This window comes from Embiotoca jacksoni, unplaced genomic scaffold (genome assembly GCF_022577435.1).
Source record: "Embiotoca jacksoni isolate LCO1_2020_lvr unplaced genomic scaffold, fEmbJac1.0.p SCAF_9, whole genome shotgun sequence".
Taxonomy (NCBI): Eukaryota; Metazoa; Chordata; class Actinopteri; family Embiotocidae; genus Embiotoca; species Embiotoca jacksoni.
In genome coordinates this window covers 15,259,055-15,276,658 of record NW_027185447.1, presented here as the reverse complement: position 1 = coordinate 15,276,658, position 17,604 = coordinate 15,259,055, and the positions used below count along the sequence as shown (strand labels likewise).

General features: G+C 43.5%; 2 protein-coding genes across 8 annotated transcripts in view; both read right to left on the bottom strand.

The window, feature by feature from the left end:
• The window catches only part of plxnd1 (plexin D1), a 63,208-nt gene extending 59,252 nt beyond the window's left edge, over positions 1 to 3,956 (bottom strand). Inside the window, exons 1-2 of the mRNA XM_069140186.1 lie at positions 2,603 to 3,956; positions 615 to 791 (exon numbers count right to left, since the gene is read on the bottom strand). Coding sequence (XP_068996287.1) covers positions 615 to 791; positions 2,603 to 3,817 — 1,392 coding nt within the window. The 5' untranslated portion in view covers positions 3,818 to 3,956. The remainder of the gene's footprint in view (positions 1 to 614; positions 792 to 2,602) is intronic.
• A 1,886-nt stretch (positions 3,957 to 5,842) lies between these two features.
• tmcc1a (transmembrane and coiled-coil domain family 1a) overlaps positions 5,843 to 17,604 on the bottom strand; it is a 44,377-nt gene continuing 32,615 nt past the window's right edge. For 6 of the 7 annotated variants that reach the window (XM_069140371.1, XM_069140372.1, XM_069140370.1 and 3 more), the window contains 4 exons: positions 12,189 to 12,446; positions 11,251 to 11,942; positions 9,508 to 9,643; positions 5,843 to 8,206 (listed from right to left, as the gene is read on the bottom strand). In XM_069140371.1, coding sequence (XP_068996472.1) covers positions 7,892 to 8,206; positions 9,508 to 9,643; positions 11,251 to 11,942; positions 12,189 to 12,446 — 1,401 coding nt within the window. In that variant the 3' untranslated portion in view covers positions 5,843 to 7,891. Of the gene's footprint in view, positions 8,207 to 9,507; positions 9,644 to 9,826; positions 9,897 to 11,250; positions 11,943 to 12,188; positions 12,447 to 17,604 lie in introns of those variants that run through there. The other variant, XM_069140375.1, reaches the window with a different exon arrangement.

The following is a 17,604-nucleotide window of genomic DNA, read 5'->3' as shown; positions in this document are numbered from 1 at the left end:
GGAGCAGCTTGTTGCGCTTGCAGGCAGATCTGCTGCTTAGCAAGCTCAGTGAGGGGTGACTAGGAATGTGGCTGAGACAGAATTAAGGAATGCTCTTAATTGGGCAGGAAAGGTTTTCACAAGCTGGACCTTCTGCAGATGTTTGAAAGCTGAGGTTGTGGAGCTACACAAGGCAGGACTGAGTCATACGTCATCAACTAATCTTGTGTATCAGACAATAACCAGGTCTGAGGAACATTAAAGCACATGATTAGGGATACTTAAGGTCCAGGATGGGTCATGGATGACTGGAGCGAGGGGGTGGTGACAACGCTGAGAACCGACAAGAGGAGAGCAGACATTCCTGCTTGTTCTACGCAGCTCTGAGTGTTTCATCACACACCTAAGTTTGGTTTATTGAAAGACTCAGAGCAGCACCACGTAACTCTTACTGTTATAGTTTTTCCAAGCCTCAGTGCTCAATCAGATTAAAAATATAAACTCGATTCAGCGGTGACCACTTTGTACAGCAACTGTGTTATCACCTGAGGTTACACTGGTTCAGAAAGTTTCTTTCTCAATCCGCACTGAGAGTGTGTGTCTGTGTGTGTGTTTGTGTGTGTCATGTGTCTCACCTTACGAAGTCGTCCATTACTGGTTCCCAGAAAAACCACAGTGTGGTTGTGCACATTGTCCACAGAGACAGCGCTAAGGCCCGGGTATTCAAACAGGGGAATGGCCTTCAGTGGCCTCCGTAAAGCCAGAGGGTGCTGTAGGTGGGCAGCGCCGCAGTCCAGCTGCTCAGGCTGCAACTGGAACACAGACAAAATGAGAGCGAGATCAATTCTCGTCTTTCATATGGAAGTACGCCATACAGATTAGAAGACAGGAGAGAGAGCAGAGCACAAAATAAGCACAGTGGGATGAAAGTGCCATGGAAAACAAGAGCTGATAGCAGCTATCACAGTGGTGCTGCTCATTCTTCTAAATCACTTTTTAGACATCTCAGTGAATACTTGAAAAGGGCTTACAAGGGTCTTCAACACTCATAAGACTTTGCTTTTGTCAAATCCTCCGTGAGCAATGATAAAACATTAGTGCCACGCTCGGATGAGCACCAGGATCTATTGGGAATTTTCGGAATATTTTAGAGCACGCAGAGGCCAAAAAAAAGAAGAATTAAGCAGAGTGGATATTTGTAGAGTCGTTTCCCATGGGCCCTCCTGCTCGCGGCCTCGTCTCTCTTATCATAAATTGCGTCTGGCTTTCCTTCAGTGCTGGCTTTCAAACTGACAACTACAAAAAAATCACGTTTCAACAGCCACGACAACATGAATATAAAAACTAAAGACAGACTAACTTTATTCTGAGATGTAAGTAGGTTGTATTACAGCAAGAGAGAAAAAAAATCCACACTAAATCCCTTTGAACTGAGCAGTTGTCTGTCTCTGGAAAAGCCTGTGGGCCAATTGAGATGGTATTCAGAAAACTGGTCACGGGAGGAGTGGCCCCGGGGGCACAGCCAACAAGGCAGTGCCAGGGAGGAGGGCAACTTTCTGACCTGACAGCACAGTGGTCGCGGGACAGCCTCCTTTGACCTTAAATCTGTCAGTCAAAAGCACCACAATGAAAAACTGGAATTTCACTGCATTCCTATGAAACTGTGCAAATTTATCTTCGATTTTATTATCAGATAACATCTATATAGATAGAACACACAGACGGCAAATATAGTGTGCAATGTAAAAGTTTACTTCAAGGCAAATATTTAGTTTGGTATGTGAGTGGAAAGCATGAAATATAAGATAATCTTTGACCGTGTGTTTATAACAAAGTGGCTATTTATCTTTGAACATTGTGCTAAATATGTGGTAAGTTTATAGATCGCAGCACACAGTCTATAAAAAAAAAAAAACGTCTGGAGAAACGTCTGAAAAACAGTAAACTATTGACCTCTTCCCATCTTCATATTTGATAAGACAGGGGGTTGCTGGACGGGAGAGGAGTCTCACGCTTCCCATAACCCTTAGCGTGGCTCTGGAGGGTCTTTCCAGCTATCATGACCTCTACTCCAGGGAGATCCTCTCTATCCAAGTCATGAGCCTCTGGGCGGTAGAGGATGACTGCTTGTAAGCATAAATGGAAACTCTCAGAGATACAGCAGCTATGAGTGAGCTCGTCTTATTGCAGCCTGAACAACTATTTAGGTTCCATAAAGCAGAGGCAGGTTTATTGGCCCTGTATGTTAGGCATACCATGAATCTGACTCTGGGTAATAAAGAAAACTCTACATTTTCATCATTTCCAGGGTTTTGAAAGATGGGGATGTATCCATTTTTTTAAAATTCAGCAGTGTTCATAAAATAATTAAAAACAGTAGATTAGAAATCAAAACATAAATCAAATGACAAAATAATGAAGCAGAAAAATCAGTTGTGTTTGCTTTCTCGTTGTGCATTTTTTTTTTTCAACTTATTCTGCCTCACATTTGTTTAGAATTATTTAATTATTTTCCACATGGTGACATATTAGACCCAATATAATTGTTTAATTGTACTTTTTTTGCGTAACATGCCCATATAAATCAAATTAAAGTAAATTATTCAGATGTGTGATGCCTTACCACCAGGTTTCCCTTCTGGATGCAGGCTGCCCCGGAGCCCTGGATAACGCTGTCCAGCACCTGAACGTCGCTGCTGGGGGAGTTGGAGCAGTTCCTGCGGCCTTGTCGGATCTCCTCCTCAATGTCTCCAAACTTGAAAGCGCACAGAGCAGACTTTCTGTCCGCCTTGGAGAACACTCCAAACAGGAAGGGCTCTGGGCTCCTGATCCCGTCGTCTGTGTGGATCTCCGCCGGGTACACGGACAGCAGTCGGTTGTAAATGTTCCCGTTAAATCCACACTGCAGAGGCATCTGGATGTATGATTCAGTGAGCTTCCTGCTCTCCGGCCCGGTGGATTTTCGGGGGTTCTCGGTATCCAGACATATCCTGCTGAGGATGCTGTTAGGCTGGCTCTCCTTATGGCCCATTTTCGCATCATTGTTAAAGGCAATATATGAATAACTCTTCTGGATAAATGCGTGGACGAAGTTCAGTTTGTTTTTGGTTTTAACCTCTTGTTTGATCTTGAACACATTATCCTCTGAAGGGTTAATGTCATAGGTGAAAAGTCTGGATAAATCCTTGATGTTCAAGGAGCGGATTGCGATCTCCGGGGTGTTTTCAAAACGCAGGTCCTCCTTGCTGTGGTTTTTAGGGAAAAACTGGGTTCCAGCCCCTGTGTACGTCGCCCCAACAAGAAGCCGGGTGTTTCCCCCGTGGCTCTTGAAGATGAGCCCCACCGTGGATGCGTTCGGGTGATTGGCAGCGATGTTGAGCATGCTGGGGAAAACAGTCTTCTCGCCCTGGGGTGGGAACTCCACCGCTATCTCTGAAATATTCTCAATTTTTCTGAGCTCGCAGAAGCCCTGATACACGGATCCACACACCACCACGACCCCTTGCTCCCGGTCCAGCTTCAGGAGCTTGTTGTAGTTGTCAGTGAGGGATTTGGGATGCTCGCACGGAGCCTGGGGCAGCTGTGGCGCATGGCACAACAGGTTGTCCTCCACCGGTCCGGTCCTCTTCTCCACCTCGATGCTCAAGGTGCCGTTCAGCTGGTAAACTGTGTTAACAGTCGCCAGGTAGACCTTCCTGGACACCGGGTCCACCACGAAGTTATTGGTCTGATTTGGAGACGCGAATGCCTGTTGGATGTGAAGCGCGCTGGCACTCCGGCGCGTCTCCAAAGCCAGGACGCCGAGAAGCAGCACAGCTATCTCTATAGAAGGAGGCATTTTTCCTTCTGACCGGCTTCCGCGTGTTCTGTGCCGAGGGGTGCATTGAGCAAAGACAAAAATGTATGTTTGTTCCTACTGCGACAATCCGAGAGGAAAGGCTGTTTCCTGCTCAACGCCTAAACCCAGAATGACGCGATTAGCGAGTCGTGCTTCCTTTTCAGGCTGCCTCCTCTGTCCCTCTCTGCCCACTGTGCAGCTCAGCAGCCTCTCTCCTGAGGCATAGCCTACTGAGCCACAATACAGGCTGAGATTTTTATGATTTTTAAACAATAGCCAAATAATGGAAATAGTTCAAGTTAATTTATTCGTGCGCAATTTCCGAATATTGTCATGTCCGTAGAAAATCAAACTTGTTTGGAGTCGTGTTTACTACCGTTCATTCAGAAATAGATTCTTTAGTAAAGCATTAATAAATTACAAATGTAGGCTAAGTAAAAAACTGGAGCATGGGCGTCAAATCATTAACCCTGAAGAATGTCACTGCCTCGCTGTAATGACAGGTCTCATCAAAGCGCCCTGTCAGGCCCACTCCGCTGTTATTGATCATCATTCACACATTAGATTCTGATTTATTTTTCATTTTCTCCATCAAATATGTACTTCGGTATAACTAAATTTATACATTCATTTATTTAAGCTATAATATGGGGCCCTCTGTGCCATATGAAGTTCTAATGACCATCACCGTTCCTTTTAAGATAAGACAAGACACTGGATGAGTCTCCACCCCGGCGTTGTTCCGCTCATCTTGGGGTTAATGGCGGGTCACCGTCCCACCTCCTGTGCTCCCCAGTCCCTTGGCTCTCAGATTAGTTCTGCAGATCCAAAGGGTTCCGTTTTGGGCACATAAGGCACAGTAAGCACCGTGAAAGTGCTACCAGATGGGGCACATGAGCACACCTTTCCGTTTTTTGACATACACATCTATCCAACATAGCTTCTTTTTTTTTTGTTGTTGTACGTTTTCCCTCATAAATATTCAAGCTCAACACATGCGCCCCCACTCAAAAATGCACGAATATGGTTATCATTTTTTGTCTCTGGGTGGAGTGTGCATATGCTCACATCTCTGAATAGAAATGACTGATTCCGAGTGGAGGAACGACAACGAATGTGTCAGACACTGCATAAATCAGTTTGCAGGCGAGAAGTGTTATCTGAATACATGCAATAATTAAAGTAACTAAATCGTGGGCAATCGCTTGTGCCTATTTACTGTGGACTCCTCTGAGGACGAACTCACTCTCTCCTCCCGCGGCACACCCCTGTCACCACTCGCAGCTTTCAGTGGGGCAGATAAGTGCGCCCCGTGTTTACCTTGGCGCACAGCCATGCGCATCAAATTTGGCAGGGTAGAAAAGGAGGACAGCGCTCCGATAAAGTGAAAAAAAAATGACCCCCCCCCCCCCCCCCCCCCCCCAACTGCACAGTACAATGGCCGAGCCGCCAACAGTGTCACTACGGCGCGCGTGCACGCCATTGCGAGCCTCATCAGGGTTAAAGAGGCACGCATGCATGGGTCTAGCAGAGATTAGACTCGGCGTGGGTCAGAGCTGTCAGCAAACACACGGCGAGGCGTGACTTTGGTGCTGCTCAATCACACACGACATTCAGCGGTAGGAAGCTGTGAGTGAGAGAAAGAGGGAGAAATTAGCAGAATAAAGTGGGGTAGATGTGATCTCTCCTGTGTTCATTATTAAAAAAAAAAAAAAGTATCCCTGGTGACCCACTCTAACTTTTGGCAGTAAAGTACTCCCATCCAACCTGTTTCCTTCCTGATAAGGAGTGACACCTCCTTGTGTTTGGACCCCCCCTCTCTCTCTTAAAGCAGACCATTCATACAAACTGAACACAGCCTGTGAAAAAAATACAAAGGGCGTACAAGGTAAAAGATCTCCATCTAGTGGTTACGCGACCAACCTGCAAGAAATGACTTGCAACCACAAAATGAGCACAGTCCATGCACCACCAACTCATGAAAGAACAAAATAAGTCCACTTCAAGAAATACGTGGCGCATGAGTTAGTCAGGAATGCACTTTATTTATTCCACACTTAGAAAAAGACATCAGAAGGCACTGGAGTGGTTTAGCACACAACCCTATATCATAGGTGTTACTGCAAGGACAAGTTAAGTTCAAAGGTCGGCTCACTCTCAACTTGTCTGCTGTACCTGTGACGGCAAAACTGAAATGGCTCGATAAATCTACTAAGAGTTATTTTAGTTGCATGTTCAAGTTTACTCACATTGTGACAAAGAAATGAACTAAAGTCATTTGTGTGTGTTTGATCTTCAGACGAGAGTGACAGTGATCCTGCGTTAACTCTTCTTATCCCACTGAGGGCGACTGTCTAAAGAGCGACAACCTCTGAAGTCACTATCAAAGGTTACTCAAGCCTCAGCCTGACGTTCAGTACAAGCTATCTCGCAGTGTGCTAAAGTGCAGCTGTACAGTTCAAATGATCGCTCTATCCGTTAGGAAATCAGATTCTCCGCATGAAATTCAGGGTGGACGATGTAATGTGCTCGGCCATCTTGTAGTGTCCTTGCCCAGATGAGAAAGAGAGAGAACATGAGCAAGACTGGATGCCGAGCCAAGGACCTGCACTCAATGAAGCAAGGTGCAGAAACTCATAGCTGAAGATCTGGGGTCACTCAAGGTCGTGTTCAGATTGTCCACCAAAAAAAAAAAAAAAAAAAGACATCCATGACATACTGGAAAGACATTCGTAACATATCGGGAAAGGAGCTCGACCTGCTGAGCAACGTCCTCGTTCTGTCCTCTCAGCTTGGACCCTACGGGTGCTCAGGCATCCCTGGGTTAACTAAGGTTTGGCACTGGGTGATTACACCTCAAGCTAGAGTGCTTGTACAAAAAAAAGGGACAGCCACGGAGATAATGTGCAGGGAGAATGTGTTACTAGTACAATATCACATACAGGCAGTGCGTATTTGACTGGCATGGCAGTGGAGATGAGTTGCACTGTCGATATGAAGCAGCAGCAGCATTCCAGATCCAACTGAAAATGAGCTGGATGAGCACCAGTGGTCTCTCTTCCCTAACCTGATCACATCAAATATGGCGAAGGGGAAGGGAGACAATTATCCTGGCAAATTGATTTTACTTAGACAACGGCCCTTTGTCATTGCCTTTAAAAGCAAAACTGGTTCTTATGTGATTTTCTAAATGACAAAATGCTGCATTGTATGCACGTTGCAAATACAGCAGATGCTTGACAATAGCCAGATGTTCTCAGTGTGTTTATGTGCCGTTTCTATGGTGAGCAGCTTTCCCCTTTACAGTCTTCTATTTCATTCATAATCACTCCTATTTAACACAGTTTTTCATCTTTTACTTTAAAAAGGAAGTCATTAAAAGCATGTGATCTTTGCTATTAGAAATGATAAGGAAGCACAAAGTCTGTAGTCGCCATAACACCCAAAAGAAATGTGCAGTCCTTCAAAATGTTCTGTTTGAACCATTTTCTTCACAGCAAGAAAGGAGCAACTCCCAGGAAGGTTTTCAGCCTCGGTTCAAATCTACCAATCACAGCTGGCTAAGAGTTCTTCTTCCTAAAGGCAATCAACCACATTCTGACATTTGCATGTCTCTACAATTAGACTGGGCCATTGTGGCAGCTCGCCAGCCCAGTTTCCTGACTAGAACCCCTCTCCATGTAGAGCGAGAGGAGCATAATGCTACATAGTACTGAATAAAATAACATTAAAAATAAAAATAATATTAGAAATAACATTATAATTGATTAAACTCTAAAGATAAAAACAGTACAATGCTGCATTCTGTGAAGGATAACAACACAACAGTTCATTTCAAAAATGTAAACAGTCTCATCCTTCCTCAATGTAAGTGTTCTCAACTTTACAGTTTATTCCACTTCGTCTGGATTCACTTGATCCACGCTGTGTCCAAATGCGCTCAGACAAATCTTCAGCGCGGGGCCACACGGCCGTCCTGATGGCCAATCACGTTCCTCAAACCTCCTGCGTGACTGCAGCTACACTTCCATCGCCTGGCGTTACCAAAGCAAACACGTGCCGGCTTCAATCTGCTCATCCTGGGGGCTGCAGAGCACGGCGTGTGTACCCCGAGAGAGCGTCCCAGTTTCTCCACAAGAAGGCCAGCAGGAGGATGAGGAGGAGGGTGGAGAGGGAGCGCGAGCGTGTTCTCATCAGGGGAACCACACAGTTGGCCACAGTTGAGACAAAGACCAGAAGGACAGCCATGAGGGCCAGCAGGACATTGATAAGTTTTCCCAGGAGGGTCCGAGCTGTGGCATTTTCCAGCCCCTCCAACTGGACGACCTGCTGTTGCTGCTGCTGGAGCTCCATCTTAGAGATCCTCGTCTGACACGCTTCCAACGCCTCCTGTAGAGGACAACCAGAGGGAGAAAAGTCAGCAAATTTGCCATCTTCATACACACATGTTTTCATGTCTGAAAGAAGGAAATCCACAACATACCACACAATGAAATGCATTATACTGAAATGGGTTTCTGCTATTTTTCCTCTTCTAAAAACATGACAAACACCTCTCACAATATGCAAACTGCAACTTCAATACTGAACATATAGTTAAACTACTACCTCTCTGACAGTGTCAACCAAAACTGAACATCATCTTTGTAAACATAAAATTTGGAACAGAGATGTTGTATTGGAGTTTTTGGGTATATATTTCTTAGACCTCTACCACCCCCTGCTGCCAGGGAAACAAAATGCACCCAGGGGCAACTTCAGCTGTAAATTTGTGTTACACTCAGACAAAACACACAAACTGAAGCCCTCACAGACAACAGAAAAGGGCAGGAGTAATGTGAGACATGACCAAGGAAATCCTTGTGTTTTGAACAAACAGAAGAGCTGATGGACAGACTGGTTCCTTGGACTCATCTTCCTTCTGTTTACAGAATCAACATGAACGATGAGATAATGCCTTTAAACAGTTGGAGGGTGTGTGCCCACCTCAGACTCTAACTTAAAACAGACACAGTGTCATGACGTCTAGTCTGACTAGGCCGTATCAGCTTACTACAGGAAGCCAGAGGGGCCCCCACCCACATGGCCACTTCCATTATTCTAACAGAGCTGTTAGAGGTCTGACAGTTCAGTGTGGAACTTTAAAATGCACCAAATTAAACAGAGAGGGCACAATAAAGTGCTGACAATAGAAAAAAAAAAAAGTAAAGAGAAGGAGGTAACAACAATGTCAACAATATCTGTGGCACCTGAAAGTTGCTCGACGTCCTCCCGGACCAATATTTTTCATTTAGTTTTACAATCCATTTTCTATCACCCTGATTTTATGTATTGTAATCTTGATATTTTGGTCTACTTAGTTTACTTAAAATCCATTTTAAATGTATTTAGAGAACTAGAATCTTAAAACGTATTTTACGATTTTAAAGCCTTTTGAGGCAAATCTGTGATATTGGTCTAAATGAATAAAATTGGCTTGACTAGACTTTCAACAGAATAGCAGAAATGCAGTCACTGGTGTGGATTTATCAGGGATTTCGCAACGGAAGTGAGGACCAGCAGTCAGTACTTTGCTTTATCCTCTAATAGTCTTTATCATCTACATCTGAGAATCAAAACAAAGGGAAATATTGTAGAGAGATTGGATTTTTGCGGCGGTGTGCTTGTGGACGTCAGCCTGACGGACAAACCTGGATGTCTCTGGCTCTCTCGTAGGACTGGTAGGCGATCTTCTCCTCCATGCTGGCCAGCTCCTGCTTGAGGTTGAGGATCTCATTCTGGTGAAGTTCTGTCAGGTCGTTCAGCTGTTCCTCCAGACGTTCACACCTGAACACACAAGTAAAGAAATCACACACACACACACACACACACACACGTGAGTCTGTGGCACGATTACCTTAAACAAAGAAACAGATGCAGGAATTAACAGAAACAGACTGTGAAGGCATCTGACCACATGGCACCTGACTGAACCGGCGACTTGCCCTGACAAGATTAGGATATGCTTACTTATCTGCTGATCCCACTGGCCAATCAGGGAGTGTCAGCAGTACGAGACCGGCCAATGGCATGTGCATGGCTGGAGGAGAGGGAACCATACTGCTGTTTATTTTGGCAGTTGGATGGACAACATAGGATAAGAATAGATATGTGACAGTTCCTGTGTATATAGTTAACTGTTTACATCTTTCTTTTAACACAATAAAACAGATAAGTAAAATAAACAACGTGGTAAATAATGTGTGGTGATGATGTGATTTAAAAAGCTTTGCCTGTCAGGAAAAATCTTGAGAAATCATTTATCTAGAAACTGCGGAATATTTTCCATTATCAATTAGCTAGAAATAGGGAAAATCCTCTTTTTTTCCCCGTCTTAAAAACCCAAAGATTTTGACTGCTATTATAGAAGACTATGAACACCACTGGGATTACAAATTTGACAAATTGAAACCAGTGAACCTTTTCCTTAATAATAATAATAATTGATGATTATTTCTATGTTGTTTCAGCTTGCCATTTATTAACAATGAAAATAATCCCTAACTGAAGCCCTCATTGAGACAGTCACATTTGAGGCGTTTTTTGGTGATGCTAAGGAGGGAATAAGTTCCCAAGGAGCTATTCAGAAATATGATTGGTTTATGAATGATTATTCCCCCGTGGACAGGCTGAAAAGAGCTCCTCGGTGGTCATTCTTCTCTTTTAGGCAATTATTTTGGTCTGAGAGGACAAACAGAGACAGCCCTGGACATGGACATTTTAGGAAGAAAAATGCTCATATTTCTCTCACTGCGTAAGCGGCTCATTATATCTCTCCTTAATCTTTGTGCCCTTTTGTCGGGAACATTGTGGAGGACTGCAAGTGTGTGCTTTCAGGCCTGAGTCTACATGCAGAGATGTGCCGAGGGCTGAAATAACACCCATGATCTTAATACTTAGATGACATTTGTCAACTGTACAGGTGTGTCTGTCACTTTTGCGGCGCTTCCAGTTTAAATGCCAACTGCTGTCTCACGACAACAAAACGTATTATCTTTTGAACGCAGCAGTGAGAAAAGGAAGACTGCAAAATTTTTTTTTTTTTTTTTTAAATGCCTGTGACAGTTGTAATATGCCCTTGAAAAAGAGCGTAAAAAAAACTTTATGTAAGCTGTACATGTTAATGTAAGCGAACTTCAGGTCAAGGGGTTTGTTTTTATCTACTGTGTGATTGCTTTGATCGCTTTAAAGCTCAGGCAGGGTGAGCGCTGCCCGCGATGATCCGTCACCAAATAGCAAAGCAATATGAATGATCAGTATGTGTTCAGAAGTCCAATTACAAATATAGTCCTTCTTCATAATGACACACGGGCCAAATTGATTTATTGTGTTCACTTGAAACACTTAAGGAATGTATAATGGACACTTCCAGATGTTTTCTTTTCTGTGTATACCTGAAACGTTCCTCCTGCAGTGCTTGCATAACAACTGTGTAGTCTCTTTGATAGTGGGTCCTCAAGCCGTCCAGGCTCTCCTCTAGCCTTGCCTGGCCCTCCCTTAAGTCCTGCACCTCCTGCAGCAGCATGTCCAGGCTGGAGCTCTGGCTCCTCTCCAGTGTGTTGCCCTTCGAACTGGGTGGACCTCCAGGGGCCCCTGTGGTACTGTTGGCCCCCGCTGAGCCTGATGTAGCACTAGAGCAGTCGTCCTCACTACCGTATTTGGGGCTGGACTGGAGGTGATGCCCAGCGCTGCCTAAAAAGCGTCCTCCAGCGCCTGTCACACCTTCTTCCGCTGAAGGGTCATCCAGAGAGTCTTTGAGCGAGGGAATGTTGTCAGCGCTGCCGAATTTGTTGCGTATAAGGGAGGCAATCTCCCGGGGTTTGGAGACGACGGCGCCGGCAGCGGAGTGGGTGGCCTGTGAGAAGCTGGAGAGGCCTCCTTTGACACTGTCCACTACGCCTTCACTGAAACCTGTGACTTTGGCGCCAACATCTTTCAGGCCCTGCTGCATGTCCCGAAGAACGTCCTTGGGTTGGCGTGGGATACCGTTGTGCTCCACCTCCCGTAGCTTCCGGTGGTAGTGCTCCAGTTTCCTCTGCAGCTGCTGGATGGTCTGTGCCGACTTCTGGTTCTTTTTTTCAAAAACCTGACAGCGACAGAAGAGGGTTTTGTCAGTGAGTGTAATTCAAATTGCCTTGCCTGACCACTTAAATATATTTAGTAAGCTCCCTCCCTACCCCTAGGGACAAACAAACTCATCAAACAGGTTTAGTGGCAATGCACTAATTGTGACATCTTCACCTCTGAAAAACAAGGCAATTAGCCACCTGGATAACAATGTTAGGAAAATGTCAATATTAAAGGTTTCACAATCATTTACAATCCATTTTACCTGTTTGATGCGTGTGCTTTGCTGTTTGTCAGCATTGTTAGCAAGTTTGAGGTACTCCGCGACGTTGTCATCCCTGGCTGTCTGCTCGATCTTAATCTGCTCTGTGAGCTTGAGGATTTTCTGCTGCAGTTGGGCGATAGCCTGCTTAGTGCGCTGAGGGTCTGGGGTGCTGTCCTCACCCCCTGGGAACGAGCCGTCAGCCCCACATGAAACGGCCAGGGGTGTTTGGCCGAGCCCACTCACCTCCAGCCGGTCAATCTGAATCAAGAAGAAATGAAAAGAAGGGGGGGGGGGGGGCAAAAAGGCATAGATGAGAAAAGTGTGAGTTGCTTTTGATGAGTTCTCAGTCATTTTGCTGACACGGTAAAAAAGAGGCTTCTGCATTTCTGCGGCCTGTCGTCTGGAAAGAGTGTAAATTAAGTCAGTTGAAGCGGCCACTCATGGTCAGTTTCTCTGAAGAGGAAGATGAAAAGTATTCAATTTTCATTTGGTACTTTACAAAGAAATGAAAGTGAACTAAAAAAAAATAATTTTCAGCATTTGCAGCACCTCCATACAAAACTTAATTCCTTCAGGTAGGAATCCAAGGCTGTCTGTAAATCTCTTTTTCATTGATTAAACAGGGAAAACCAGAAATCAGTCTGATCTCTGCGTTTTTTTTTTCGTGTTCATTGAGTGACCATATAGGACAAGACAGACAGGATATTATATTCTGGTTACAACAGATTCATAGATTAAAAATGTTTGTCTGTTTTGGTTTTCCAGACACTGACCTGATTTTGTCAATAGGCCACAAAAGCATCTGCGTAAAAATCAGACACAACATCTAAATTGGGTCTTTCCTCCATTTTTCTAAAACTCTATAGACTCTACTTGAGACGATGATAAAGCTAACACCTGCATGTACAGGCAGCCGATGTGATTCATTTCCTCTAACACCTCAGGGGAAGAACACACAGGACACGGCCGTGAACATTTTAGGGAGGGATTGTGATGAAAATATTATTCTCATCACTTCTCAAAATAAGAAGTTGAAGATGACAGCACACCATAAGGGGCTCAGAAGTCGAGGCAAAAAAACAAACAAAAAAAATCCCAGCTGATGGGGAGACTTAAAGGCACACTGGTTATTCATTCAAATTGGCTCTCACCATTCAAGAGCATTACTATTGCCACACCATAAGTGGTAAAGAACAAAACACCGGAGGCTCACCTGCATTCTGAGCAACATGACTAATAAATGACCAACACCACAGTCAACATCACAAACCTCAACACATCCGGGACAACTTCTCTATATGCTACATGATTAAAAGTACAGAAAGATAAGCCCCAAAACAGCTCATCTTCTCCCTCAAAAGAGACCAAAGCGGGTGTAAAAAAAAAAAAAGCGGCGCTCTCACCTTTCCATTTGTCAAACGCAGAAATTGTTCCCAGTGCATTTTCCCAACTGTGATGGCGAGCTGTCTACTTTCATCTGTGCCCACAATTATATCCGTTTAACAGCTAAATTCCTTGAAGTTTGACAGCACACTCTTGTCGCTCGCTCCCACTCGCCCGGCTTGTTGTGAAAGTTGAAGCGCACCTGAAACTCTGTTCACTGGGCAGCACGGGGAGCTCCGCCCCTTACCCTCCCCTCCCCTCCCCTCCGAGCTGGGGGATGACATCATCCTGTCAGCTGCATGGCACGCACAGACAATGTCTCATACCAAGTTCTGGTATGAGGCTCACTGACATACTAAATTCCCGGACAAATAAGAATATATGGATGGATCAAAAAAAAAATTAAAAAAAAAAATTAAAAAAAAAAATCGCTGTCAGCAGAGTTCTTCAGTTACATAAGCAAAGGAGTTACAATAGTAATTTCTATCACCATTAAGTGAACTTTAACAAAACGGACCCTTTTCTCAATAGCTTTTAATATACTTAACAGAGTACCTAAAGTAACTAAGTAGCCTCTATTTACTCACGTGCTGTACTTATGTCCTCGAGTATACCCAGTTCATGCTTCTTTCTCGTTCTCCTTCACTACAGTTCAGAGGGAAATTTATATTTATTTGACAACTACATCTCTGATTTTAAGTACAAAACATTTGATAATTTCATAAAAATATGCCCTGTTGTAGATTAAACCAAGCAGAAAAAAAGAGGTTCAAATTAACAAATTTATAATAATTTAAATGCTACGTACTCATACATGTGTCAAACATTCACAGGGTAATTTTTGTAAATAATAAGTATTCTGATTTTTTTTTTTTTAAATATATTTCATGATACTGCTGGTAATATTGTGCACTTTTACTTAAGTAAAGTAAAAAAAACAACAACTGGAATTATATAATGGAGAGGCTACAGGGCAGACTGGGAGTCTGCAATGTGAAACTTTGTCAGCTCCCAGTTTCTCTGTCTGCCTCTCTGCTAGCCAGAAGAGGAGAGAACTTGAGGGCAAGAAAAACCAGTCAAACATCCCTTTACAACACACACACACACACACACACACACACACACACACACACACACACACACACACACACACAACCAAGGGCACATTCCTCCCCGGACTGGTCAAAATTACTGGGAAGCAATTCATCTAAACCTCTTAGGTGGTTTTCTTTTAAATTTTTGCAGCGTTAAATAGAAGGAGACACATTCATGGGTCCATTTACCCAACAAATGTTGTGTACAGTAAGTCTAATCATGATAAGAGCCTCTTGACGGCCAGCCAAGGCGAATCAGAGAACTAGAATAGCCCGCTGGGCAAGTGCCGAGACCAGCGGTGACGTTTCAGAGCAGCACCTGGCCTGTTCTTGGCTAAAAACGAAACGGCATTAATAGCTTGGAATGAGGGCAAGGAAATGTGAATACTGTCCAGTTTTCTATATAGATTTTGCTGTCTCAGTTATCTCCATAATCAAATACCGTGCTGTATATGCCCTCTTACTGAAGATAAAGAGGGCAAAGGACAAGTCAGCTCAACTCTTTAAACTGGAATACCCAGCAATGCAGCATAGAGGTGTTAGACTGTGTGATAAGAAGGTCTAGTGACCTGTACACACTGGCACCAAATCAACGCCCATTCATTGATCAAAAACATCGCTGTCAGCAGAGTTCTTCAGCTACATAAGCAAAGGAGGTACAAGCAGCTGGTCAGTCGAGTGGTTTTCACGCTCTCCTGATTTGTCACGGCACAGTTATGATCACAATTTTTTTAACTGGCTCATAATGCTGTTATGTTGCCACACATAGCAAAACAATGCTTCATCCTAGCTTTCTGATGAAGATGAAGAGTTACAGTTACCAGACAAAGTGGAGTTATCTTTACGATCAGTGTCTAATCATGCATGTAATTAAAGATTGTGAGCCAAAGGATTAGGCTAATTTCCCAGGGTTAACATAACCAAACATGATGATGTGCTGAGCCACTGAAGCAAGAACCGACAGGCACTGCATCACTGGAGTCAGTGTAGCCTAATGAGGGAAGCTGAGTGTGTGTGTGTGCCTGATCCCACTCTGATTAGACTATATCAGTAAGACAGAAAAAGAAAGGGTCTACATGGACCTGTCCACTGCCCTCCGGCTCCTTGAATACACACACACACACACACACACACACACACACACACACACACACACACACACACACACACACTTAGAGAAGACTTTTTTTTATCACTCCATCAATCTCTCACTCTGGGTCCGCCAGCTGGTTTGTGTAACAACCTCTGATCCAAGTAAAGCTGGTTAGAGACGTGAAAGTGTAACCCAGACTTACCTTGGATCGACTAGAGGCCTGGGAAAAGCCTAGCTAAACGTAAACAGGCATACCTATGAAATACATCTCACACAAGCAGCCATTTAGAAAGCATTACCGATCACGCTGTTAGATATGCATCACACATAATTAGATACATGCAGCAAGAACATCTTGTGCTGGCCCGTCTCAGTCTCTCTCAACCACGCAGAGCGTACATGTGCCCCAAATTCCTCTCAGTTCAATGTAGGTCACAGAACATAAAATGGACTCGCTGTCAAAGATCCCTTCCTATTTTTGAGAATCCAAATAATGTTTTAGATCCCTTTCCTTTCAAACTGATCATTTCAGATATACAACCCCCTGTTTTCTTCTCCTCTACGTCCTGTTTATTGAGTTTGTTGTTTTGTCACATGACTCAGGTGAGTTCAGGTTCAGTTAATATGATGATGTTCTGATGGACAAAGAGTGGAAACAGCCACAGTCTAAGCCTCTTGTCACAGTGGAATTTTAACTCCCACTTCCACCCCTGACTGTAGCTTGTTGTTTAAAGTTGTATGGCTTTTTAAACATGTTTCAGAATGAAACATAATTATCTCAACAGTTGTTATGTCTTAGTTATAGCTTCTATGATACACTATTTAGCGTAAACATGGAAATCATAAACCACAGCATTCAGCTCTGCTGTGATTGTTTTGGGTACAAAAATTTTGGTCTGAAACACCCGAGTTATCTTACCATCGCTATATGTTCTCTGATGTCAAGGTCAAGTTTTTGCAATTGGTATGTGTGAGTGCAAAAGTACAGTACCTTGGTTGTCGTTAAGCCTCGCATTCCTGCCTGTGAGCTTCCTGTGATGTCAGCTTGTGTTTCTTGTGAAGCAGCGGACATTCCAAGATGCAAGAGTGATAATTTTAGGATATTTAAACTTCAGGTTTCTCTTTGAGAAATCTGCTCTGCTCCACACCTCTCCTGTCACAGCGTTATCTGAAGTATAGAAAAGTTGCAGTGCTGATATGTCAGGGCCTATCAGTGAGTTTTAACAGTTGTAGGCTGGGTTAGCCGACTCTCCAACTCCACTTATCTACAGAGTCCAATATCCATGAAAGATGGGAATTTGGATACATTGTGGACATGAGAAACAGGGTTTTCCGTAGAGCCTGACCAATACTGGATTTTTGGGATCCATGCCAATACTAGGAAGTAAACAAATTATGATATTGATATATGCTATTGACCAAAATGTGAACACACTTGTGACAAAGATATGTAAAAGACACAGGATATTTTATAGTATGACAATAAACTTAATAGTTCAAGTATGAAATACTAAACTAAACTGGAAATGCAATAATTTTAAGTTACTATCAATAATTTAAAAAACAACACAAATACAACAATTTCTAATTTAAGCATTTTTTTCTGCACTATGGTCTGTAATTTTTTTTATATATAGATATATATATCAGACAACATATAAGCTGATGTCGACATCGATCTGTGATTATCTAATATTGGCAGCTAAAATTGTCCAACAGATAGATCAAAGTGGCTCTACTTTCTAGGCGTGCGATAGCACTGTGCACCTCCAAACAGTCATTTTGTATTTTACAGCCGTCTCCTCTCCATTTATACCACTTTTATCTATCGGACTTCTCTACTTCC